The sequence below is a fragment of the Oryctolagus cuniculus genome, chromosome X (assembly GCF_964237555.1).
Source record: "Oryctolagus cuniculus chromosome X, mOryCun1.1, whole genome shotgun sequence".
Lineage (NCBI taxonomy): Eukaryota > Metazoa > Chordata > Mammalia > Lagomorpha > Leporidae > Oryctolagus > Oryctolagus cuniculus.
In genome coordinates, this window is record NC_091453.1 from 82,262,548 (window position 1) to 82,287,873 (window position 25,326).

The following is a 25,326-nucleotide window of genomic DNA, read 5'->3' on the forward strand; positions in this document are numbered from 1 at the left end:
CAGAATTATAGAAATGCTCAGATCTGTTTAATAAAAAATATGGTCATGGAGCCAGGGAGTGGGGAAAGTGGACTTTCTTTCCTTGTTAGGCTCCACCTTATTCACTGGTGTCTTCTCTCTCCTTCACTTTCTCTTCCAGCCCCACCCCCCATCTTCAACTAGCCAGAATAGGAGAGAGGAGAGTTGGTGTAGGGATAAGGAAGAGGGAAGTAATTTCAGGTTTAAGGATTCACAACACACTGGTCAGGGAAGCTGGGGAATGAGACGACAGAAACCTTCATAGTTGAAAATGAAATGAACAAAACTTGAGAATCATGTCCCCGGAAGCGTGTCCCAACAAGTCCATATCAGCACGTAGCCTGGAGCACAGCATGATATTTGCAGAAGTCTAGCCGAGCACCCCACTGAAGCCTCTTGGTTGGCCTTCCTGCAGAAACACAGTTATTTGCTCCGCTTCTCAACTAACACTGCTTGGCAGAATCTGCGGAGTCCTGTTGCTGGAAATTCGGTTTCTTGCAGCTGCCAGGGATTCAAACTGCATTCACTCCCCTCTTAACACTCTGCTCTCTCTGCCCTTGGCCAAATGTTGTTACCTGTTGTTTCACAAACTGACCTTTTCTTTTCTGCACTCCACCAGCTGCTCTTTCACTCCCACTCCCTTGCTGTTCTCCTCATCACTATCATAGATGCATATGCCACGGCCATGTATGCAGCCTAACTCCCAAGAACTTGGCCAACACTTCAATGTTTCTCTCTCCATGTCCTCCCTCAAGTCATGTCCATGTCGGAGGCATTAACGCTGAGGGCGGGAAATGTCAGAAATCTTGCAGACTCCTCCCTTAAAGTCCTATTTCTCCTGGGAACAAAGCAAGCCTTCAAACGTGACTCCCTGGGCTTTCTAATTTGCTAGTGGGTGGATCTGGAGTGGGCAATCCGTCTGCACATCTGGCGGGGGCGCCTTCCAGATTTTCCTTATGACTCAGAATCAGTTTCTGAATGCTGGGCGGGGCAAAGTCTCCTGAAGTTGCTCCGAGGCACCTCCCCCTGTGAGCAGAGCTTGGTACAGCCCAAATAGTTTTCAGGTTAAGAAAGCCAGAATCTTTGTTCAGCCGCGCTGACGGCACAAACTTAACGGGGTTACCTGGTTAAGAGCAGCAGCGGCAGCAGCGAAGGCGGCGGCGGCGGCGACAGCGGCGGCAAAGGCAGCGGCAGCAGCAGCAGCAGCAGCAGCAGCAGCAGCTACAAGGCTCCTGGGATAACTCAGGTGAGTAAAGAGTGTTTTGCAAACCTATCCTAGAGTTTAATTTGCTGGATACCTTAGCATCTATGAGAGGAGAAGAAACGGTATATTTAGTCAAACTTCGCAGCTCTAGTTCTATGGTTTGTCCACAGACAATGTGAGCATGATTAACAGTTTGGAAACTTCACAAATAATGTTTTTTGCTGTTGTTGTTGTTGTTGTCGGTTATTTTTGGGCTCGGAAGGGGTGATTGTGGTTGCCCAGCAATGAGATTTTTCTGAGGGATATTTGGTCAGTTTATTTTTGTGTGTGTATGTGTGTGTGTATGGATTTGCCTTGTGCTGCCTAAAAATACCAGGAAGTGAGTACAAACATGGGAAAAAGAGGTATAAGGGATGGGGGAAACTTGGCTAACTGGCAGGACATCCTCCATGCTTTTGCAGACTCACGGTTAGGTGCAAATTATTGAAATGCTAGCAAAATCTTGGGGATACTCTAGGGGATGCAAAAGGCCAGTGAGCCTAGCAGTGAGGGGTGTGCAGGTTGTGCACCGCTGCACGGGAGGGAGTGACAGCCCAGACTTTCTTAACTCCCAAGGAGTCTGCACAGCAGGGGTAACCTCTGCCCCTTGACAGGTTGATCTTGGCTATTGCATTTCCAGCATCCTCAGTCTGGTTTTGCTGTCCTCTGATTCTTGGATTTAAGCTTAGATTTTTCAGTTGGGGCTCCAGCCACCACACTCACCCTGACTACTTTCTACTGGGAGGTTAACTGGGCTACTTGATAGCGTGGTGCATCGAAGTTGAAGTTGGTCCTGAGGATTTGGAACTCTTAAGTTGGGTGAAAAGCACATAGGAAAATTCAACAAATTCTGCTGTTCTGTTAGTCATTTCTGTCCTCAGGATAAAGCATTCATGTTTACTTTAATGTTTTATTGAAATTCGGCTAATATTTCAGTTGCTAATCTTTGTTGTGAAATAATGAAGGACACTTCATAGTCTGAAGAAGTAAATGAAAACAATTCTTTGGAGGACTCTTTCATCCCTCCTGCATGTTGTGTGTGAGTGCAAGCCTGTGTGCACGTGTGTGGGGGGGTGAACACTTTGGATTTGAATAGCATTCTTTATTTGTACTCAAGAGTCTCAAGCAGTCTAGGAAAAAGCTTAAACACTCATGCGGTCAGGAATAGGTTAAAAAGCAGGCTTTCTGTATCCTTGGGAGTTTTCAGTTCTTAAATTAAAAGCAGAAAAAGCCCCTTTGTGACCTGCAAACAGTGTTTCTTTGAATAGCTTTGATTTGAAATCATCTCACCTTCTGACAGCTTGCAATTCCAAAACACAACTCCGAAGTGCTTTCTTGCAAGAAGAGGACAATGAGAATGTTGGAAAGTAAAGTTTTCCTTGGAGTTTTGTGCTTCCATGGTTTCCCCACCCCCACTTCCACTGCTACTTTTTAAAAAATGTTGTAGTGAAGAGTCAGGAGGTCTCAGTTTTAATGGTGGCGGCATTGCTATGTAACCTTGGGCGAGTCCTCTCACCTTACAGCAAGAGAAAGTCGCTGTACCGAGTGATTTCTGAGAGTTCTTCCAGCATAACATTCTATGAAAATCAGAATTCAGTTCCTGAAAGGCAGTACAATTTGACTCATAGGATGGGCTTTTTTAGCCAGGAGGGCAAGTCAGCCAAAACGGAGAGGTGGAATAGGGAGGAGTAGAGAATGGTGTAGGGGCCATTTTACACTGGTCTTTTACATGTCAAAATGTGTCTCATTTAAAGCACAGCATCGAACTTTCTTGTTTCCACCAGACAGAAAAGAGGTTGGGTTTGCAAAAAAAAAAAATGAGCATTTCCTAATAATACTGCTTTACATTAGCCTTCTCCTTAACGGTTGAAGTGTCTTTTCACGGACTTAATTTCATTGGGCTTCCCTAGGTAACACCTGGAGGGAGACATAGCAGCCATCATATTCCCCATTGTGATTATGGAGAAACTGAGGGACAGAGACATCATCTACACTAAATGGTGGCATTTGGCATTTGATCCTGGATCTCTGAACTGTCTGTGTTCCTTGTATGATCTTGAATCGCTTTTTAGTTTTGATTGAGGCTTTTCACCAATGGAATGAAAGGAAATTGTGTATTTTTTTCTGTAATTTCTTTGAGCAGTCTTTTATCTGGGCAGGGTAGGTGCCTCCTGTACTCACATAAGTGAATGAGCTGAATCAGAGGACCTTTATAGACACTTGTAGACCCCAGAATATTTGGTTAACAGTTTGAATGTGAGCAGCACTGGTGGTTATATGATCATAGTAGTTAGCTGTGACTCCGCCTGTGTAGACATAAGAAACACTATTCTTTGCATTACACATCAATACTGTATTTCTATTACTTTTTATCCAAGTCTGATTTCTCTCGTCATGACATCCCTGGGTGTGGGGATAAGGGGTGCCGATTGTGTCTAAAGTGGCACATATTTCATCCCAGGGCAAAGTTGTGTCTCCTGGATCCAAATGACCTGCAAATTCTTAGTTGCTTTTACTCAGATTTTTGCACAAAGTACAAAACAAGGGAGAAGCTGGAGGAAAAGATAAAGTAGCCAGGGACAATGACCCTGGAGCCATATTCTTTTCCCCTTCTCTCCCTTAAGTGCCTCTACTCCCTCCCCCGCCGCCAAAATCCAAAGTGGTTTGTGAACCACAGACCTGATTTCCTTTATTAATTTTTTAGAGAAAAATCTGGTTTTTCCTCTAAGACTGACCTATGAGAAAAAGAAGGGAGAAATTTTGCTATATGGACTTGCTAAGCTCTCCCAACCTTTTCAGTCCAGTGAGTAGTAAAATCTCCCTCTCCTAACCGCAGCCTGTGTCTGCAGCTCCCTCTACTTCCCCTGGCAAGTCCTAACTTTCCACACTCAGGACCTGCCCCTTATTCCTTGCCTTGGTAGACATGAGATTCCTCATATTCTTTCTCTGGGCACTGGATTTGACTTCAGCTGCTTTAAGCCATTATCCCAGGGCTAAACCCCACACTGCCTCACCCCACCCCGTTCAGGGAGCCCCCAAGACCACTCTTTCTTCTTAAATGTCACATACGCTTCTGTTAGCTAGAGCCTCTCTTTGAATTATTACTCTGGATTTTTATTCAAAGTTTTAGATTTTATTTTGTCTCCTGACTTTTTAAATATGTGGTCTTAAGGGCTCTCCCTTCCCCACCATCATTGGATCGGGTAGAACAGTAAGGAAGGAAAGCTCCCTTCCTCCTACTCCTCCACTCCGGTAGGGCAAGTTGTTCACGGGGAACCCAGCTTGCAACATTGTGAATTTCTGGAGGATAATCAATGAACATCCATGTAAGGGGTTCAGATTCTGCCATCATCATGAAGCCATGAAAATAACGAACCTTTTCAATATCCACCATGGCAATAAATTCTAGGCAGAATGCCTCAATGCTGAGTACCCTGTTTTCTTTGGAGGGTTTCCTCATTTGAACTAAAAATCCTTTCTTTGAAAAAGTGGTGACCAAAAGAAGCAGTATGGTATGATGGAAAGCCACACACCCAATCTGGCATCACACAGACCTGGGTTTGAGTCGGCTCTGCCTGTCTCTAGCTGCCACTTCACTGAGCGCCATTTCTGCTGATACAGAATGCAGGACCCCTATCATGGCTGCTAAACATGGTACTTTGAAGAGAATATGAACCAAAGTGTGAAATGCACATCTCACATAATAGATTGTGATAATTCTTTACATATGACTTTTATCTGTTCAAATGTTCTCTGAGCTCTAATTGAATGCCCAGCTCTGTGTCAGACAGCAAGAGGGCTTCAGTTGTATATCTTGCATGCATGGAGCACTTTCTACACAGAATTCCCTTTACACTGACCATCTCATTAGGCACAGCTACAGCGTCAAGGGAAGAAAGTAGATAACCTCACTCTCCTGAGGAGAAAATCAAGGCACAAAGAGGCCAAGGTCACATAACAAATGGCACACAGTTCTCCTGTAACCTAGTGAGAAACAGGGGTCAATTCTATTAAGCAACTCCAAAAGGATTTGAGACTGCCACTGTACTTTAATGGAAGTTCGGGCTAATAACCTATTATTCTTTATTTACTGGGCACCCCAAAAGGCAGGCGCTCCTAACCAAAATGCCTTGGAAAGAGTCTACTGAGATAATAGTTTTTTTAAAAAAGATTTGTTGTATTATTTGAAAGGCAGCGAGACAGAGAGGGGAGACAGGAAGGAGGGAGGGTGTGAGGGAGAAAGAGAGATCGCGCATACACTGGATCACTCCCCAAATAGCCAGGATCGCCAGGGCTGGGCCAAGGCTTTGCCAGGGCTGGGCCAAGGCTGAAGCGAGGAGCCAGGGACTTCATTTGAATCTCCAAAGTGGGTGGCAGAGATTTGAATCATTATCTATTGCCTTCCCAGGAGCATTAGTAGGGAGCCAGATCTGAAGCATGGAGTAGCTGAGACTCGAACCAGCATTCTTCCAACAGGGGATGTAGGCGTTTCAAATGGCATCAAGTGCTACAATGCCTTCTTTCATATTGTTTTTTAAAATCAAACCTGATTTCCTTTTCAATTGATGCTGTTGCTTTCTGTTTATAGACCAGCCCTCTTCATAACAGAGATTCCCTTTGCAGACTCTTTCAACCTCACCATTTGGTTGCATAGTAAGGGAGGTTTATGGGGGCAGAAGGTTTCCCCAAGAACAGGAAATACCCCTTTATACAGAATGTTTAGGAATGGGGGAGGTTCTGACAAAGAGAATAATCTAATTGTTTGAGGCTATCCTGCATTTACACTCCCCAGCCTCTGGCAAGCCACCAAGCCTTCTAGGGAAAGCAAGAAGCACAATAGTGTTTGCTATAAGTTTGAACAGCTCAAAAATTGGGGTCTGTTTGTAACAGGCTCCCAAAAGGAGAATAGGCAAATGTTCAGATTGGCACTGACGCTGCTTAGCATCATTAGTGATAATGCCACACATGCCTTGAAATATAATGACATGTACTTTCATATCTTTCATATTCAATGCATGTGAACAGACCGAAATCTGATGGCTGATGGAAGGTGCTTCAGCAGTTTGCAGTGAGTGGCAGCCCTCAATTTGCAAAGCAACTGTCGATAAATAAAGCAACGGAAAAATTGTTATCTTCAGCTGCTTTTCCCTTTGATTCAGAGAAAGTATTGCTTGCTGTACCTATGTATTGCAAATAACATTGCAAAAATTTAAATTAAAATTTGTTATCATTTTCAAATGGGAAAGCTTCATTACCAATAAGGAAGAACATGAAATGAGCTAGTACAGAAGCATGATTAATATTGCATTTTTCATGAAATGGCAACTGCTTACCAGATAAACCACATACTTTCTAAAGTGCTAGTATAGCCATTTTGTTTTTGTGCAAATTTTTTAGCAGACATTCTGAACATTTTTGTTCATTTTTTAGCATTCTGAACATTTTCGTTCATTTTTAGCAGACATTTTGAACATTTTCATTCATTTTTTAGCAAACATTCTGAACTTTTGTTAGCTTTTTTGTTTCAACTCTCCGTGATCATTGATATTTTACATTGATATTTTAAATCCTAAAAAGACTTAAAAAATAGTGCCATGTAAATTTCACAAAGGTCTTATTTATTATTGAATGTCAGGAGAGGATCATTAAAATCATTACAGATGTATCTTTGTGACTCACGCAAAGTTAATACAAACTTTATTTATTATCACCCCAAAGCTATTTAAAATCAATTTGTCTTTTGAAATGTCTTTATAAAAACCAGTTGTTAGGGCATTTGAGTGTGAGGCACTGTAACAGACTGCCTGATGAGCCACAATATTGATTCTTTGCTTAACTATGTGAAGATTTTTTTAAGAAAAGAAAACAACAGCGTATTGCCATAAGATAAGAATTTGCAGTCCGCCAATTTAGGGTAATTGAATTTTGGAGTTGACCTTTTGATTTTAGAGTCTGCAAATGATTGTACATTGGACTCTAAAGAAAAAGACCACGCAATCTTTCTATATTCCCTTATCTTTGGAGGCCATCTGTTGAGTTCTGTTTCTTGCTTCAGCTCTCCCGACCAGTCGTAAAAAAATGCAGAGCTCTGTAAATGATAAAAGACAAGGAATTGTGTTAAAGGACTAGTTAGAACTCAAAGGGACTGCTTCTCTCTTTGGCACCAAATGTGCAACTCTTGCAGGCATCAGTGTATTCATATTATTGTAAAATCATTATTTTTCCTTTTTTTTCAAGTTTAGAATTGTACTTAGCATTAAGCTTCTCTCTGCCCGTGTAAATTGAAGACTGCTTCTTTAGATTATAATGAGTCACATCAAATGAATCATCTTCACATTATCAATATTCCCTATGAATTTGTGAAGACCCACATTGCTCAGGTTGACAGGTAAAGAAACTGAATACCCCAGATGGTTAGCTGCCTTACTCAGGGCCCCATACTAATGAGTTGTGGAGCCTGGCTCCTTTCCCAGCAAATGATGACTTTTCCTTTAAAGCCATATTTGAAGTGTCTAGCTCTGGGGAAAATCACTGGGATGACTGCTCTTTATCTAATCTCAGGTAATCATTGAAAGACCTGGAACTTTTTCTTCTAAAGATAACAATTTTTCTCATTCTAGAAATAGCTGGACATTATGGGTCCTCCTCTGAAGCTCTTCAAAAACCAGAAATACCAGGAATTGAAGCAGGAATGCATGAGAGACAGTAGACTCTTCTGTGATCCCACTTTTCTGCCTGAAAATGATTCTCTTTTCTACAACCGACTGCTGCCTGGGAAAGTGGTGTGGAAACGGCCTCAGGTAACTCTTGTTCCACTTTCTGTTTTGACCTCCTTTATCATAACTCTGCTTCACTGACTCTTTCTCCTGTAGCCTATTATGTATACCAATTTAGGAGTCAACTTCTTCCCTTCCTTGCTTTTCCCTTCTCAGCTTTATTAAGGCATAATTTACAAATAAAATTGTGGACTTTGCAGTGTACAGCTTGTTACATATATACATTGTGAAATCATTGCCACTATCAAGCTAATTAACATGACCATCACACAGAGTGGAAAGTTCAATTATTTAAGGTTTTCTAAATATCTTGTTTTTTTCTCCATTATTTTATTTTATTTTATTTTTTTAGTTGAGAGGGAGAAAGGGAAGACAGAGAGAGACAGGGATGGGGACAAAAACTGATGGGACATAGGTCTCTTTAAAAAAATATATTGGAGAGAGTGACAGAGACAGAGATTATCATCTGCCACAACAAACCAGGAGGCAGGAACTCCATTTGGGTCTCCCAAGCACTTGAGCCATCTTTCACTACTTTCCCAGGTACATTAGCAGGCAGCTGCATTGGAAGTTGAGCAGCTGGTGAGATGGTGGCATTGCAGTCTGTGGTTTAGCCACTGTGCCACAATACCAGCCCTGGGACATAGGTGCCTTTTATTTTTTTAAATATTTTATTTATTTATTTGAAAGGCAGAGTGTGTCTCTGTGTGTGAGACTGAGAGAGAGGAGAGAGTGAGAGAGAGGAGAGAGGAGAGAGAGAGAGAGAGGGAGAGAGAGCAAGATGTATCTTCCATTGCTGGCTCACACCCTAAATAGTTACAATGTCCAGGCTGTGCCATGCAGAAGTTGGAAGCTCAGATCTCCAGTCATGTCTCCCACAAGGGTGCAGGGGCCCAAGTATTTGGGCTGTCTTCAGCTATTTCTCCAGGTACATCAGTAGGGTGATGCATCAGAAGCAGAACACTGGCTCCTTAGGCGATGCTGGAGTTCCAAGCCAAGGTTTAACACCCCATGCCACAAGGGTAACCCCCCCTTAGACTTTTAAAGCAATTAGTTAACTATTTAAATCTACTCATATGTTCTCAAGTTAAGCTTTAACACGATCAGGACCTCAATGGATATTGCTAGCATTTTGGGACTGAACTAGCAGGTGGAAGAACCCCTCTGTTTCTCTCTCTCTTCTGTCTGCCCACCTCTCAAATAAACAAAGCTGTGGGTTTTTTTGTAAAGTTTTTTTAACCAATACATTTGTTTTCTTTGTTTTTAAGACTTCTTTAATTACCTCAGAACAGATTTAGGTATAAAGAGATAGTGTGAGAGAGAGAGAGAGAGAGAGAGAGACTGTCATGTGGGTGATGGGCCCAAGCACCTGATCCATCACCTGCTGCTTTCCAGGGAGCATTAGCAGGGAGCTGGATCAGAAGTGGAACAGTCAGGACTCAAGTCAGTGCCTATATGGGATGCTGGCATTGCAAGCGGCTGCTAACCCACTGTGCCACAATTCCAGCCCTGACAGACATCTTAACTGCTAAAGTAAACTCCTACCCCAGGACTCCTCGTTTTAGAGCCAGGAGCAGAGGTCTATTCAATTTCACATTTTAAAATTGTCTGTAGGTGCTGACTTTTAACATAGAGATTAAGATGATGGTAAATACATGAGTTCCACATGGGAGTACCTGGGTTCAAATCCCAACTCTGACTTCTGACTCAAGCTTCCTGCTAAAGTGCACCCTTGGAGGCAATGGTGATGGCTCAAATGATTGGGTTCCTGCCACTCCCACTCAGGTATGAGAGTTGCATTGTGTTCCCAGCTCCTGGTCTCAGCCTGCAGCCCAGGGCCATTGTGGCAACTGCAAGCATTTTGGAGAATGAACCAGCGGTTGAGAGCCCTGTCTGTCTTTCTAACCCTCAAATACATACATACATACATACATAAATGGAGGTGCCCCAAACTGCAATCAAATTTTGTCAGATTCAGTAATTTAAAACAACAAAAGAGGTATGCTTTGCTTGTTTTCTTTTGGCACTTGAGTAAATGTGTTAATTAAAAAACACTATACTCTTGTCTCTTTATTTAGTTACCTATTATAGAAACTTAAAGTCATCCTCAGACCAGTGAGGAGAAAAACCCCTTATACAGTGAGAATAAATTATTGAGCTCTAAAGAGAAAAGATGGATTTTTGCCTTGGAAGAGACTTTTTGCTGCTCTTTGGATACCATCCCCTAAGTGGTCAAATGGGATCCGAACAGAATCACAGCTCTTTCATCACCTATTAGTAGTAGGTATTAATAGCTTTGTTCCTCTGTGGAATACCTATATGTTGTATCTCTAAAGAAAGTCTCAGGATCACTTCACAATCCCTACCTGAGCAAGGAGCTCACTATATAAAATGATAGGACGGTGGAGAGTGGAGAATAAATATTAACCTTGCCATACTTAAAGGATATAATTGGAGGGAAGGATATTGTACTCGGATTCCTTCCCAACAGGGTGAGAGTTATTGTGAACTGAAAATTCTTGGACCTTCACAAAATCCTGAAGGCATTCTGATCATGTTTAACGAGGTACCTGTCTACACACTATTATGGAACCACTTTAGTCCCCAAGCACAGTGTTTGCCTTCCTCAATGATAGCAAACTGTCACTTTTTAGATGAAATTTCCACAGCTTAATCTCCTAAATGGAGTTGCAGTAAAAGCTACTTCAGTTTACATAGGTTGCCACCAGGTGGTGCTAAGACACGTTGGTTACATTGAGACTTTTTTTTTTTTAAATGCAATTCAACCACCAAAGACTTAATTGTTGCCAGTAAAGAAAGATAGCCTTTGAAAATATGAAACTTGCAGAACTTGTCTCCATTAGAAGGAAGATTACACTCCTGCTTTTGTGTGCCGGTAGTTGTTGACAACCCGAAGATCACTTTGTGGACCTGCAGTAAAAATCTGGAAAACATGAGTAGAATTCACTAACCACTAATTAACTAATTGCGTAAAAAAGTTGTTTTTTTTTTTTTCAACGCATGGAGGGAAAAAAAAGACAACGAATAGATGATGATAATGAGGACCACCACCGCTCTCTGATGCTTAGATATGGAAGAAAATATGCTGATAAGGCAGAAGTAGCTAAAAAGAAAGCAAGAATTTGAAAGAGATTTATGGATAGGTGTCTTTTTGAAATAGGTCAGACTTGAACATATTTGTATGCCAAGGAACAGATAAGGAAGAAGAGATTGAAGATACAGGAGAGAAAAGGAATAATTGATGCGGGTAATCTGCTAGAGGAGTTAGGAAGAGATACACTGGGCGGCAAAATTGCAAGCCAACGTGAAGCCATTTCCCAGATGTGAAGCAAGCAGAGAGCGCTTCCTGTGCTGCCCTGTTTGTAGATATGTCCTTACCTCTGTCTTGGGTGAGTCCTTTGATCTTTGCCTTCATCGCTCAAATTCTATGGTTAAGCCCTAGATGAATTAGCAGGGAAAGAAAAAATCTTAATAATCATGGCAATAGTCCATTTTGTCTCTGAAACAAGCAATATCCCTTCTAGGGTGGAAGAATGTCAGAGAGAGGGTGATACACAGGAAAGGGTAGACAAAAGAATCAACATTTATGTCATGCCTACTATGGGCCACATAGTGTGTTGGAAGCCTACTATACATTATTTCATTTCATCCTAACTTACTGTGGTTTAGCGAGGTAGCTATGTTAAGAATTACTTTGATGTAGCTCTTTTTTCCTGGTTTAAAAAATAACAGGGGCCAAGGTAGTGGCACAGTGGGTTAAGCCACCACCTCTGACATTGTCATCCCATATGAGCCAGTTCAAGTCCCCACTGCTCCATTTCGGATCCAGTTCCCTGTTCATGCACCTGGGAAGGCAGTGAAAGATGACCGAAGGGCTCAGGCCCCTGCCACCCACATGGGAGACCTTGAAGGAGTTCCAGGCTCCTGGCTTGAGCCTGGCCCAGTCTTTGCCTTTGCAGGGTCAGACTATTAACAAGATAGGGTTTGATTCAAAAGGCCACAGAAGTATTCATTCTACCATGCTGCCATATCATGGAGAGTTGTTTATATCTCCATTTTTTTTGGAGGGGGGGAGAAAAGGAGAGGAAGGTGGGGTGGGGGAGAGAGATCACATCCACTGGTCTGTTCCCCAAGTGCCCACAACTGCTGAGGCTGGCCTGGGACCAAAGCTAGGGTCCAGGAGCCAGAGACTGAATCTAGGTCTCCAATGTGGGTGGTAGGAGCCCAAATACTCAAGGAATCACTGTTGCTTCCCAGGATCCGGGAATGTAAGAATTACATTAGTAAGAATCTGGAGTGAGGAGCCAGAGCTGAGCATCAAACCCAGGCACTCAGATGTGAATTGCAGGTGCCCCTGTGTCTGCACTTTTTGCCAAAATAAATAGCTTCCCTCGAGTTAGTTCCTCCTCATTGTGTTGATCCTAAATTTTCATTAGTTGATCTGCACCCTCCCTTTTGAGAGCACAGTGTGAGCTTAATCTTATCATGTCCAAAGGGAGAGCCACTTAAGAAACATTTGCTGAGCACTTATTTTATGCCAGACTTTCTGCAAGGTACAGGCGTGGCCTGCATGAAGCACTCCCATTCCTTTTGGGGAGATGGATATTGAGCTATCAAAGAGTTAAAGAAGTTAACCTCAGCTATGTGAAATGGTATTTTCAGGCATATAGACAGTAAGTCATGTTGGGTTTTTGAGGAAGAGGAGATCATTATAGATTGGAATGGTTGGGTAAGGGGCCTCTTGTGGGGAGTAGAAGAAAAAGTAAGGTTCTGGACCACCATCTGAGCCGCCTCGAAAAACCGCAGATTCCTTTCCAGCCAGAATGGAGGCCAAGACTGTGGTGAAGAACCACGTCAAAGTTCTCTGGCCTCCCATAAGGAAAGCTGAGAGCTAGCACTGGGCCTCCCTGAATTGGTTCAGGAAGACCAGATGGGTTGCTGGCCTTCTCTGCCTCATTGGCAGCCTTGAGATCCCAATTTGCAGGGAAGCTTACAGACATCTTGCCCCTTGGCATACCACATAGCCTCACACTCTACCAGGACTATTTTCTGAGGTTTCCAAAATGGAAGCAGCATGATTATTCTGGTATTCTCTCTCTGTATCTTTCTTCTGCCCTGTTGAAAGTTTCTACCTTCACAAGCCTCCATGCATGTAAACACTGATAGCTGATGGCTGAACAAACTTGACTTCCACCACCATCACGGGGCTGTGTTGAGTTCCCCTCCTTCCCATTTGCACTTCCTTGCTGTGCTTTACGCAGCCTTTTTTAGACAGACAGGAATTATTAGAGTGTTTTGCATTTATTCAATGCCAGATCATCTGTCCACATACTCCAAAGGAAAATCCTTATCAACTCCCCTAGTGGTCCAATGGCTCTAACTACTCTCCTAGCTTTCTGGATACACTGATACAAAAGAGGTCTTTGAAAAGTTTGTAGAAATCTGTATTATGCAAAACTTTTGCATGAGTTTCATATTTTTGTACCAAAATAAGCTTATATTTAATTCCACTTTTTACAAACTTTTTGAAATACTTTCATCTTGCCTGAGACCATGTGTTCCTGAGCATTGATATCCTCTTGGATTCTCAATATATCAAGCCTTAATAACTTCTAAAAGTTGAGTTATCCTGAGTTTCAGTGTGTTAACAAGACTGCAGGTAGGACATAAAGGCTGAAATCTGCCTACCAAATTCCCACAGAAAATCTCTTCTCTAGCTCCCTCCAGTTACTCTCCCCTCTTACTTCCCTCTGTTTTTTTTTTTCCTGATTGACTCATATCCACCTCCAGCAGTGTCCTAGAGTCAGACAAATTTAACCCTCAACTAAAATGGAGCAAGGTCTCATGGGAATTTGAACAGCCAGCTGTGGGGGAAGAAACGGCACCTGCAGAAAATTTTGGGTCAGCTGTCCTGGTTGACATTTGAGTTCAGCCTCTACTACCTTTGCCCTTATACAGCTTCCTCTGGAGAATAGCCTTCCTTGGGGCCATTTGACTACCTTGTCTGGGTTGGGGGAGGGTCAGGAATGAAGTTCTGGGCTAACATGGTAATAGTAAGAATGGAAGGGAAAGCCTGCTGAAGAGAGACATTTAGAAGCATAATATACAGGCTTGAGTGATAGATAGATAGATAGATAGATAGATAGATAAAATGTAAAGAAACACTTTTCTCTCTGTGATAATAGAAATTCCCCACTACCAGCTGAATGTGACACCTCAGTCAGTACTTTGGTCTTAGACTGCTCCTGAGTTACTTTTCCTTTCCAGAGACCATGTACTGCCCCCTGCCCTGCCATGTGAGTAGCCCTGCATGTTTTTCATTGTTTACACAACTGAAGAGAGTTGAGTAGGCCCATATTCTTTCCCAATTGTCTTACTTATTATAAACTTATTATAACGTTTATATTTAAAATGCTTCAACAGCTTTATTGAAACTTCATGAAAATTCACCTGTTTGAAGCTTGCAATGTAATTATATTTAGCTAATTTACAGTCATAACTCAGTTTTAGAATAGTCAAATCAGATCAATACCATCCCTTGTGCACATTTGTAGTGACTGATCCCTCCAGGCCTTCTCCACAAGCAACCATTAATCTATTTTTGGTTTCTATCCCAATTTGCCTATTTTGAGCTTTTCCCTCAAAATAGGATCATAACTGGCTTATTTCATTTATTAAAGTGTTTCCAAGGATCACACATGTTGTAGCATGTATTCATTTGTTCCTTCTTATTGCTAAACAGCATTCCATTACATAGAAGTATACATTGTTTTCAATAAAGCAGTTTGAGATCTATACCTAGAATTTCCTAGCAGAAGTGTGAAGGTTCAAGTAAGAATATCAATACCACATGCCACACTGGAAGATTTGGTTAGAGTATAGGCTTTGCTTCCAATTCCAGCTTCATGCTAAGGTGCACACTGACAGGCAGCAGATCATGATTCTAGTAGTTAGATCCCTGCCACCCATGTGAGAGATTCACATGGGAGATCCTGGTTGAATTCAACCTGGACCAGCCCTGGTTATTGTGTGCATAAGGGGAGTCAATTAGCAGAAGCTAGATTTCTCTCTTGCATGCACACATTCTCTCTCTCTCTCTCTCTCTCTCTCAAATAAATAAGTCTTTAAAAAAAGAAACAAAGGAAAGAAAATGGAAGCCTTTCTAGATGGAGCACTTACAAGTGTACCTGGGCTCAGAAACCAATTGCTGCACTAGCCTCTCAATGAATCCACTTTACCTGCTGAGAATTTTTATTTCTGGAAAAGATTTTTTTTCATAAGTAGAACATTCTCTTCCTTTCTAACTCCTATAAAGAAAATTCAAGATGGAACCTGAGAACAAGATCTTAAGCTCCCCAAATGGCCACAATGGCTGGGGCTGGGCTGGGTCAAAGCTGGGAGCCTGGAACTCCATTCAAGTTATTGGACCATCTTCTGCAGCTTTCCCAGGTGCATTAGCAAGGAGCCAGGTCAGAAGTGGAGCAGCTGGGACCGGAATCCAGTGAGGAGCTTAATCTGCTTCACCACAATGCCAACCAATATTTCACTTTTCTAAGAAGATAATGACTATTTGATCAGCTCACAAAGTCCTCAGGTCCTAAATGGCAGTTTAATACAAATTAGCCCCTGTGGGCTATTTTCTGGGACTGCTTAGCCCCTGGACTTAGTCATAATGTACCTGCTGTGTGACTGGCCTCACTTGTAGGTGTCCATGCACCTTCCTGCATTCCCCCAGTGCTGCTAAAATCTCCAGTCTTCTGGCTGCCAGTTTTATGGGCAGCGTTTCATTTTACTGTGGTTTCTGAGGCTTACCTTGGACCTCAATGCTTATTGTCAGCAACTTTCACCTGTGTAAAACAAATTGCTAAAGAGTTGGATGTGGTAAGTGCAAAGAGAGCCACATAGAATGACTCATTCAGGCTACAGATCTTGTTGTTGTATGCCCCCTGCCCCCACTCCCACTCTAGAGATCTCTGTGAAGGGAGATGAGGTGAGGACAATGAAAAGGCCCTCAAACCTCAGTTAAAGAACACACCTCTCAAGAAGCTGCTTTGGTTATAGAAGATTTTGGCCGAGGGGCAGGGGCATTTGGGGATCATTCAAGCTTTACTCGTGGTCCTCAACTTCCTAGTTGTGTGTTTCCCCCGAAGAAATTATTTTGCCTTGACAAACAGCAGAGTTCAAGGATCATGGCAACACAGCTGGGAGCCATTAGGGGCTAAGCATCTCCACCCCCTTGATCCCAAGTGGCTTAAAAATTGTGAATATGTGGGATGTGACCTCTTCCCCAATCCCACTCCTAGCACTCCAGCACAGCACAAGCTGAAATGTTTCATCTGCACTCTGTATGTCGACTTTGAATTAGAGAAAAAAAATTCTTCTGCTATATTTTACCTCTTGGACCCAAACATGAAGATATTCAGTGTGCCCCCAAACTAGGGGAAAGGCAAACAACCATTTCATTGTTTGCAAATGTGTTACCCAAAGGTCCATGTGGCTGTTAGATTTGCCTTGGTTCATCACCTTTTTACCCGTTCTAACTCCTTGGCTGCTTTCTCATGTTTTAATGTCTCACTTCCTGAAAGAGGTAGAAGATATTGCTTAGTAAAGATTTCTCTCCTATGTTTCATTTTTAACTGAGGATGTTAATGCCTACCGGTGATATTTAGCCTACAACCAAAAGCTAAGTGATGGATTATATAAGTCCTCACCCTAGATGGAGAGTTTTTGTAGGTGAGTATTAAGCAAAGAGACAAAAAATTGGGTTAGATGACTGAGAGAGGTAGCAGCATCTCTGTTCCTGGGGGCTGCACAATAATACTCTATGCAATGACCTTTGATAAACCCAAAGGCAAAAGGATGCATTGCCTGAAGTCTTTTTTTTAATCCATTTATTTATTTGAAAAGCAGAATGTGGGACAGAGAGAGAAGGAGAGAGAGGGCAGGAGGGAGAAGGAGACAGAGATCTTCAAGCCACTGGTTCTCTCCCTATAAATGGCCGCAACAACCAGGGCTGAGCCAGGCCAGAACCAGCAGCAAGGAACTCCCATCTGGGTCTCTGACATGGATGGGGGGTACCAGGACTTGGGCCATCCTCTGCTGCCTTCCCAGTAACATCTGCAGGGAGCCGGATCGGAAGTGAAGCAGCTAGGACTCAAGCCAGAACTCCAATATGGGATGTGGCTTGCCCCATTGCACTACAATGCCAGGCCCCAACTAAGGTCTTGAGGTTCCATTTCTAACCATATAGGGTTCTCAGTAACCAAAGCTTTTAGGCCTAAGTCTCCAACAAGCTAGCTATATGGGGGCCAGCACTGTGGTGCAGTGCCGGCATCCCATATGGGCACCGTTTCAAGTCCCAGCTGCTCCACTTCCGACCCAGCTCTCCGCTATGGCCTGGGAAAGCAGTGGAAGATGGCCCAAGTGCTTGGGCCCCTGCACCTGCATGGGAGACCAGGAAGAAGCTCCTGGCTCCTGGCTTTGGATCGGCGCAGCTTTGGCCGTAGCAGCCATTTGGTGAGTGAACCAACAGATGGAAGACTTCTCTCTCTCCGTGCTTCCGCCTCTGCCTCTCTGTAACTCTGCCTTTCAAATAAATAAATAAACAAACCTTTAAAAAAAGTAGCTACATGACTAAAAGGGTAAGTTACTACAGCTGTTTCCTCATTTGCAAAATAAAGTGCATGACTAGATAGTCTCTGAAATTGCTTCCAGTTTAGACATTCTATTAATGTAAAATGTTTCAAAATACATTGTTTAAAAGCGATTATCTATTATGAGTGGCGAATGTGCCAGTTTATAAGAAGAAATGGAAAATGAATTTGTTATTTTCCCAAATTTGTATTTCCCACAATTGGCATATGGCTATGAATATATATTATGCATACCTGAGTGCATGTATAAGCATATATGTGCATGTCTAAGTATATAGACACACATATAACATATTAATGACCACATGCAACTTAAGTCTACAAGAGAATAATTACCCAGTTCCTCAATTTGAATTTTGTTTACATACTTTCTTTTGCCCACTTATGTGACCCTTTAAATCTTGAATAGAAACTGACATGCTAGATTGTGTTCTGTGACACAACAAGTTAAGCTGCTGCTTGGGATGTCAGCATCTCATTTTGGAGTGCCTTGTTCAAGTCTTGGCTCCTCCACTTCTGATCCAGCTTCCTGCTAATGTAGTAGATGATGGCTCAAGTACTTGGGCCCCTGTACTTCTCTCTGTCTCTCTCTGCCTTTCAAGTAGATAAAAATAACTAATTAACAAATAAATAAATATTAAAAAATAAAATGGAGGGGCCAGTATTATGGCAAGGTGGGTTAAGCCACTGCCTGCAATGCCAGCATTTCATATGGGCACAGGTCTGACGCAGATCCTTGTTAATGGACCTGGGAAAGTAGTGGAAGATGGTCCAAGTACTTGGACCCCTACATGCACATGGGAGATCTGGAAAAAGCTCCTAGCTCCTGATTTTGGTCAGGTCTAGCCCCGGCTGATGTGGTCATTTGGGGAGTGAACCAGCACATGAAATATTTCTATCTATCTCTCTATCTCTCCATCTCTCTGCCTTTCCAATAAATAAAGCAAGTATTTTTTTAAAAAAAATACAATGGTGAATTTAAAAAAAAAAATCACCTGCCAAAAATGTTGGCTGATCTTAGATCTTTGCTGTGAAATGAAAGTTGTGCAAATTCATGATCTATAATATAACTTGAACTACAAATAAATTTACATAAAACTAGCAAATAGTTTTCTCTGCTAATCTAAAAGTATATTTTTTCCTCTTTCTCAAAATATCTTTTTTAGAAGTATACTTTTTTCACATATCAATATTTACTTTGTTGTTTTTCCATACTAGTGAATTATGATATGTATCATCTAAGTCTCAAAAAAAAAGAAAAACCCACTATATAACTTTACAGCTTCTCTAGATAAAATGATAACACCTGACCTCTGAAAGGAAAAATTGCTTAATTACATTTTAGAAAAGGCAGGAAAACAATGAGAAAAAGCACCTCAGAGTCTATCTCACCCAACACAACCTGCATTATGTTCAATAAGTGAAAAAATAAATCATGTAGTTCACAACCTATAGAAAAAAATATTTAGTAAGAAATAAATCTTCTAAGACAAAATTGATGAGACACCAGGAACACAAAAAATAAATAAATAAAAAGACCAGAAAATCCAGAGCTGACAACCCACCTCACCATCTTTTTTTGGCTGACGGATGCCTAATTAATCTTCAATTTGGACTTGTCCTTGCCCAGAATGTCTATTTCTTTCCAGAGTTATTTTGGTTTTAAAAGAATATATGGAATGTTTTATTCTGTAGACCAGACTTTTCATCAAGGAGAATTATGTCCCTGGAAAAAAAGAGGTTTGAGGAATAGAAAAGTATAGCTGTCTCTAATAATTTTTAAAAAGGATATATGTCTAGATTTTCTTTCTATTTGGGACTAGGATTTATTTCTGTTGGATAACCAGAATTTCAAGGCGCTGGCCAACAACCTCTTCCATGAGGTTTCTCAATCTATCTAGATTTCATTGGTATTTCCTGCCTTTGAACTCTGCAAGTGCTGATACTCTGAGTCACACATCATATATTCAGTTATGTGGCTTTGTCCATGCTTGTCTCTTACCTGTTCTGCTTCTGTACCCCTCTGTTGTCCAGTTGCCTAATTCAAGTCAACCTGAGCATTGTCATCATTGTAGAGCCTACTCTATCACCAGGAGAATTTTGGGGATCTTTCCTCTAGGCACTGGTTACACCATGGAAATGGCTCCACTGTGTCCTCATTACATTGTGTATTATTTGGGTCTCCTTTTCTTACTCACATTGAGAATGATACCACTAATATTTGTTAGGGGCAAGACACAGACATACTTCCCAAACAAATGTTGCCCCTCCCACTCTCTGCCCAGATCCTCATGGAACACCCAGTGTGGGAAGAATATCTGTTGAAGTACTCCTATGGGTTGTCTGTTACCTCCTGCTGTTAATGCTACTGCCACTATACTCATCCCAGGATGTGGAAATTTCTGGTTGCCATGTAGACTACTCTTGCCTTTGCTTTATGTTAGGAAAAAAAATTTTATAGGAGCCTAATTTATTTTCCTAGAAAAGAAGACACCTTAATGTTCATGTCCAACAGATCTTGTCTCTTTTTTTTTCTTTCAAACTTTTATTTAATGAATATAAATTTCCAAAGTACAGCTTATGGATTACAATGGCTTCCCCCCCATAACGTCCCTCTTGTCTCTTAAATGTAATCACCCTTCCAAGAACAGGTGCTTCAGGAAATGTTATCTTGGCAAAATAAGCTCAGTATGTATGATCTCCATTCAGGTTTCACAACTGTGGTGAAAACTGTCCCAAACCCCAAGAATAGCTATGTCTAAAGACCCTCCACCTGGACATACCATCCGATCTCATCATATTCCCTCCTTCCATTTCTCTTGCTGCTTTCTCACACGACCCCTTTTCATGGCAAGAGGATCTAATGCTTTGTGTTTTTCTCACAGTTGTGTCAGCCTTCATTTTATCTCATTTATGGAAATCCTGGTTACTATCAACCCTAACCCAATCTCTTCTATGAAGACTGCTCTTCCCAGCTACCTGGACACTAAAATAGTCTATTATTGTATCTACAGGACATCTGTGATGATCCCCGTCTGATTGTGGGCAACATCAGCAACCACCAGCTGATCCAGGGCAGACTGGGACATAAGCCGATGGTCTCTGCCTTTTCCTGTCTGGCTGTTCAGGAGTCTCACTGGACAAAGGTATTACTTCTGTTGGCTCATTCAGTTTTCACCTTTTCATCATTAGTAATTTTAGGAAAAATCAGCTCATAACTTTCTTAGAGTGTTCTATTTCCTGAAGACTGAGGTATTAATTAGAAGGCTTCTCTCATCTCATTATAAAAATTTTCACAAACACAGAAAAGTTGAAAGAATTTTACAGACTACACCCACATACTCACTGAGATTGTACTATTAACATTTTATTCTGCTTGTATTGTCACGTATATTAGGTGCTCTTTTATTGACATTTGCAGTGTCTCTGCACACTTGTGTTCTTTGTACCCACTGGGATTTAAAGCCAATAGGGGCCAAGAAGTCACCACCCATATATGAAAAACTGAAGATAGAAATAAGATCCTTGAAAGAAAAAAAAAACAGAACATTTTCCTCAGAAAAATAACTATATTAATTTATAGTGTTATATAAAAAGAGAATTTTCAAAGCATAGTTTTATTTAAGGTGAGAATAAAATCTATATTCTGTAGAATTTACATGATATCTCTAGATTGAACTTCTGAAAAGAAACTACAGTGCACCTTATATTTTGATTGATTTTCTCTTTGTTAAAATGTGTTGTTTATGTGTTTGAACATGTAATCTGAATATGTTTGTATAGTTTGTTTCTCATCATCTGGTTAATAGATTATTTCTGGGAGATACGTAACTCCTGACTGGCTGCCCAAGCTACCCTGTGTATTCCTGTGTGTCTGCAAGGCAGGAATGGTAATAACATCCTCAGAAAAACAGAACTAGGGAAGCAGGAGTCGTGAGCAAAATGGCTTACCCATGACTTTCCAATCTAGACCCAAATCAGAGGTGTTTGGTGTATTTCCTGATGCTATACAGATTTGCCAGAGTTAATTGTAATCTCAATATCTGAATGTGATTTAGTGAATAATACTTGATTGAAGGAATTTACCTTTCCAGACAATTCCAAACCATAAGGAACAGGAATGGGATCCTCGAAAACCAGATAAATATGCTGGGATATTTCGCTTCCGTTTCTGGCATTTTGGAGAATGGACCGAAGTGGTGATCGATGACTTGCTGCCCACTATCAATGGAGATCTGGTCTTCTCCTTCTCCACCTCAATGAATGAGTTTTGGAATGCTCTGCTGGAAAAAGCTTATGCAAAGTAAGGAAGGGATTGACTAGTCTGTGTGGTCAGGGTGCATGGGAAAGGGAAAGCCAAATTTGTTGTTGTAGCTCAACTCATAGTTTATATTGGATTGAATATCCATCAGATCTTAGGCATTGCTTTGGGCCTGGGCCTAGTCCTCAGAAATATCAAAGGAGAGAGAAATCAGCTGACCTGGTTTCCACTATATCCTTATTTTCTCTTAGGCACCCTTTCTTCCTGTTAATCTAACAATTGCACATCCTTATCACCTAATTTTTTTCCTTGTCCAATCTCTACCTGTGGAAAGACATTTTTGTATGGTCTCTCCTTGAGCAACATAGTCCAAGCCTATAAATCTCTGACTATAATATTAAAATATTGTTCATTTCCTATCTAGAGAAAAGCCAGCTGTCAGCACTGGGCTGTGACTATTCTAAAACTTGAGTTCATGATGCCCTTGACCTGGAAAAATAATTTTACAAAGATAACCTTACAACTTTGCCCCCAGGCTGCTAGGCTGTTATGAAGCTCTGGATGGTTTGACCATCACTGATATCATCGTGGACTTCACGGGCACATTGGCTGAAACTGTTGACATGCAGAAGGGAAGATACACTGAGCTTGTTGAGGAGAAGTACAAGCTGTTCAGAGAACTATACAAAACATTTACCAAAGGTGGTCTAATCTGCTGCTCTATTGAGGTTTGTATTTACCAAAATAACCTTTCTGTGATCACTTCTGCAGACCAGAATACACAATTGAGCAGTTAACATTGCCCCAAACCCAGGGATTCATGAAAAAAAAAAAACATGAAAGGAACTTGGAAAGCTAATACATGGATTAAACCCTGACATGGAGGATAAGGAGCTTTTTTTTTTTTAAATAAAATCCTTTTGTACAATCATCCCACTGGGGGCCTATGTAGCACCTGAAATGATGTAAATAGTTTCTGATTAATTATTTCTCCATTCTCTGCTTCTGTATGTTGAAGTTATAACTACTTGCTCAAGGAATGAAATACCCTGCCAAAGGTTGTCACAGTTCATGTTAATGTATCATAGTGGGTCATTTGAATAGTAATTGCCTGAGTGAGTTGTTATATTTCAATCTCTATCTCTTTTCCTTCATGTGTGTCGGTGTCAAGTTAGGTGTTTGGATCAAAATTTCCATCTGCATAGAGAGAACTAGCTCCACCTGTACTAAGATAAACCAATCAAGAAAGAAGGGGTACCAGGACCAGGTCTCCCAATTCCTGCAGCCTTATGTATCTTTTTTTGCTCTCAGTCTCCCAATCAGGAGGAACAAGAAGTTGAAACTGATTGGGGTCTACTGAAGGGCCATACCTACACCATGACTGATATTCGCAAGATCCGTCTTGGAGAGAGACTTGTGGAAGTCTTCAGTGCTGAGAAGCTGTACATGGTTCGCCTGAGGAACCCCCTGGGAAGACAGGAATGGAGTGGGCCCTGGAGTGAAATGTGAGTGTCATTCCACTTTCACTGCTATATCTCCAAGGTCCAGTAGTTCTCCCAAATCCATCCTTCTAGACTGCTGCTGGGTTTCAATGCTCACCAATAGCTATTGGGATGTTGCCCGGCATGGGGTCTGTGACCTAGCAAGAGGTGAGATAAAGTTGACTCAGTCCTTATGTGTTCTGTTCCGTTGACACCCTAATTACTATAGGAAGCCAGTAGGTAAACATAACAGCTTTATTTATTTTATTAATTAGTTGTTTATTTTATTAATAATTAATTAATTCTTTATAATAATTAATTAATTATTTATTTACCTTTAGTTCAGAAGAGTGGCAGCAACTAACTGCAGGAGACCGCAAGAATCTGGGGCTTGTGATGTCTGATGATGGAGAGTTTTGGTGAGGAAGGATTTTCTATACTAAGGGAATTGGGGATTCTACACAAAACTGCAAGGGTAAGAGTGAAGCACTATCTTCATTTCTTTCCTGTACTCATTCCATTCAGGATGAGCCTGGAGGACTTTTGTCGCAACTTTCACAAACTACATGTTTGTCGCAATGTGAACAACCCTATTTTTGGCCGCAAGGAGCTGGAATCCGTGCTGGGATGCTGGACTGTGGATGATGATCCCCTGATGAACCGCTCAGGAGGCTGCTATAACAACCGTGATACCTTCCTGCAGAATCCCCAGGTTTGAGTCAATGATTTTTATTTGCCTCCACGTTACTCTGGCAGTAGGAAACCAGGCCTCACGTTGGTCCTTTTGGCCATATTTATTTAGCATCAATTCTTCCATTTACAGCTATTGGTAATAGTCATCAGCCAAGATCACTCGGGATGCACTCAAATGCTTGCAAAACATAGCAGAATTTGTCTATTTACAGAGACATAACTTAGGAACATTGTCAAACCTGAGTCACCTCTTCTGGTTCCCTCTATCCTAGCCATTTTGCTTGGTAAAGCTCTTTGATAATCTTTGCTCCCTTATGATGGTCCCACATTGGAGAGAGGATATGCTCCCAGGTGCTGTCTCAATTTTTCCTCGTTTGTCTTTATTGCCAAATTATTCTCTTGAGTTTGTGTTCATTATATTCATTCTCTTCCTCATATAAGTGACTCCACTAAACTCTTCTTATGCTCCCCTTTTATTTTCTAGAATCAGGTCATTTTTCTCAGGAGTTGAATCAATGCACTATCAATGACTCCATCCTATTCACATCTCATTACAGTATTATTCCAGGCGACACATTGGTGGTCATGCACAAGTGCAAAAAATACAAGCAATCAAATCTTGCACATAATTACATGAATGGTTTAATCCCCAAATATGCTCATGAGGGGCTGGCGTTGTGGTTCTGCAGGTTAAGTTGCCATTTGGTACATTGGCATGCCATATCAGAGTACCAGTTAGAGTCCTGGCTGCTCCAGCTCCAAGCTAACACACTTGGTAAAGTAGCAGAAGTTGGCCCAAGTACTAGACAGGTGGGGGATTCAGATGGAATTCCAGGCTCCTGGTTTCAGGCAAGGGCGGACCTGACCATTGCAGCCATTTGGAGAGTGAATCAGCTTATCGAAGATCTCTTTGGGAGAAGAGGGATTGAAGATACCTCTCCCTCTGTTGCTCGCCTTTCAAATAGGTAGACAGATAAATAGATAGATGGATAGATACATAGATAGATCTTTTTAATAAATGTGCTGATGAGCTAAGCCACAGGAGACATGAATTCTAACTATATTGCTGCATCATTGCCCAAGAATGTGTCTTTTCTTTCCATGGATCTCATTGGCCAGGCATTTTGAAAGACACCAAAACCGGTGGGCTGATTTACATAACTCATACTTTTTCTATTCT

At 41.5% G+C, this 25,326-nt stretch overlaps 1 protein-coding gene across 1 annotated transcript in view; it reads left to right on the forward strand.

The window, feature by feature from the left end:
* Positions 1 to 553: 553 nt before the first annotated feature.
* CAPN6 (calpain 6) overlaps positions 554 to 25,326 on the forward strand; it is a 29,743-nt gene continuing 4,970 nt past the window's right edge. Inside the window, exons 1-8 of the mRNA XM_002720204.5 lie at positions 554 to 1,264; positions 7,882 to 8,061; positions 20,726 to 20,857; positions 21,806 to 22,014; positions 22,508 to 22,700; positions 23,284 to 23,477; positions 23,795 to 23,872; positions 23,979 to 24,165. Coding sequence (XP_002720250.1) covers positions 7,897 to 8,061; positions 20,726 to 20,857; positions 21,806 to 22,014; positions 22,508 to 22,700; positions 23,284 to 23,477; positions 23,795 to 23,872; positions 23,979 to 24,165 — 1,158 coding nt within the window. The 5' untranslated portion in view covers positions 554 to 1,264; positions 7,882 to 7,896. The remainder of the gene's footprint in view (positions 1,265 to 7,881; positions 8,062 to 20,725; positions 20,858 to 21,805; positions 22,015 to 22,507; positions 22,701 to 23,283; positions 23,478 to 23,794; positions 23,873 to 23,978; positions 24,166 to 25,326) is intronic.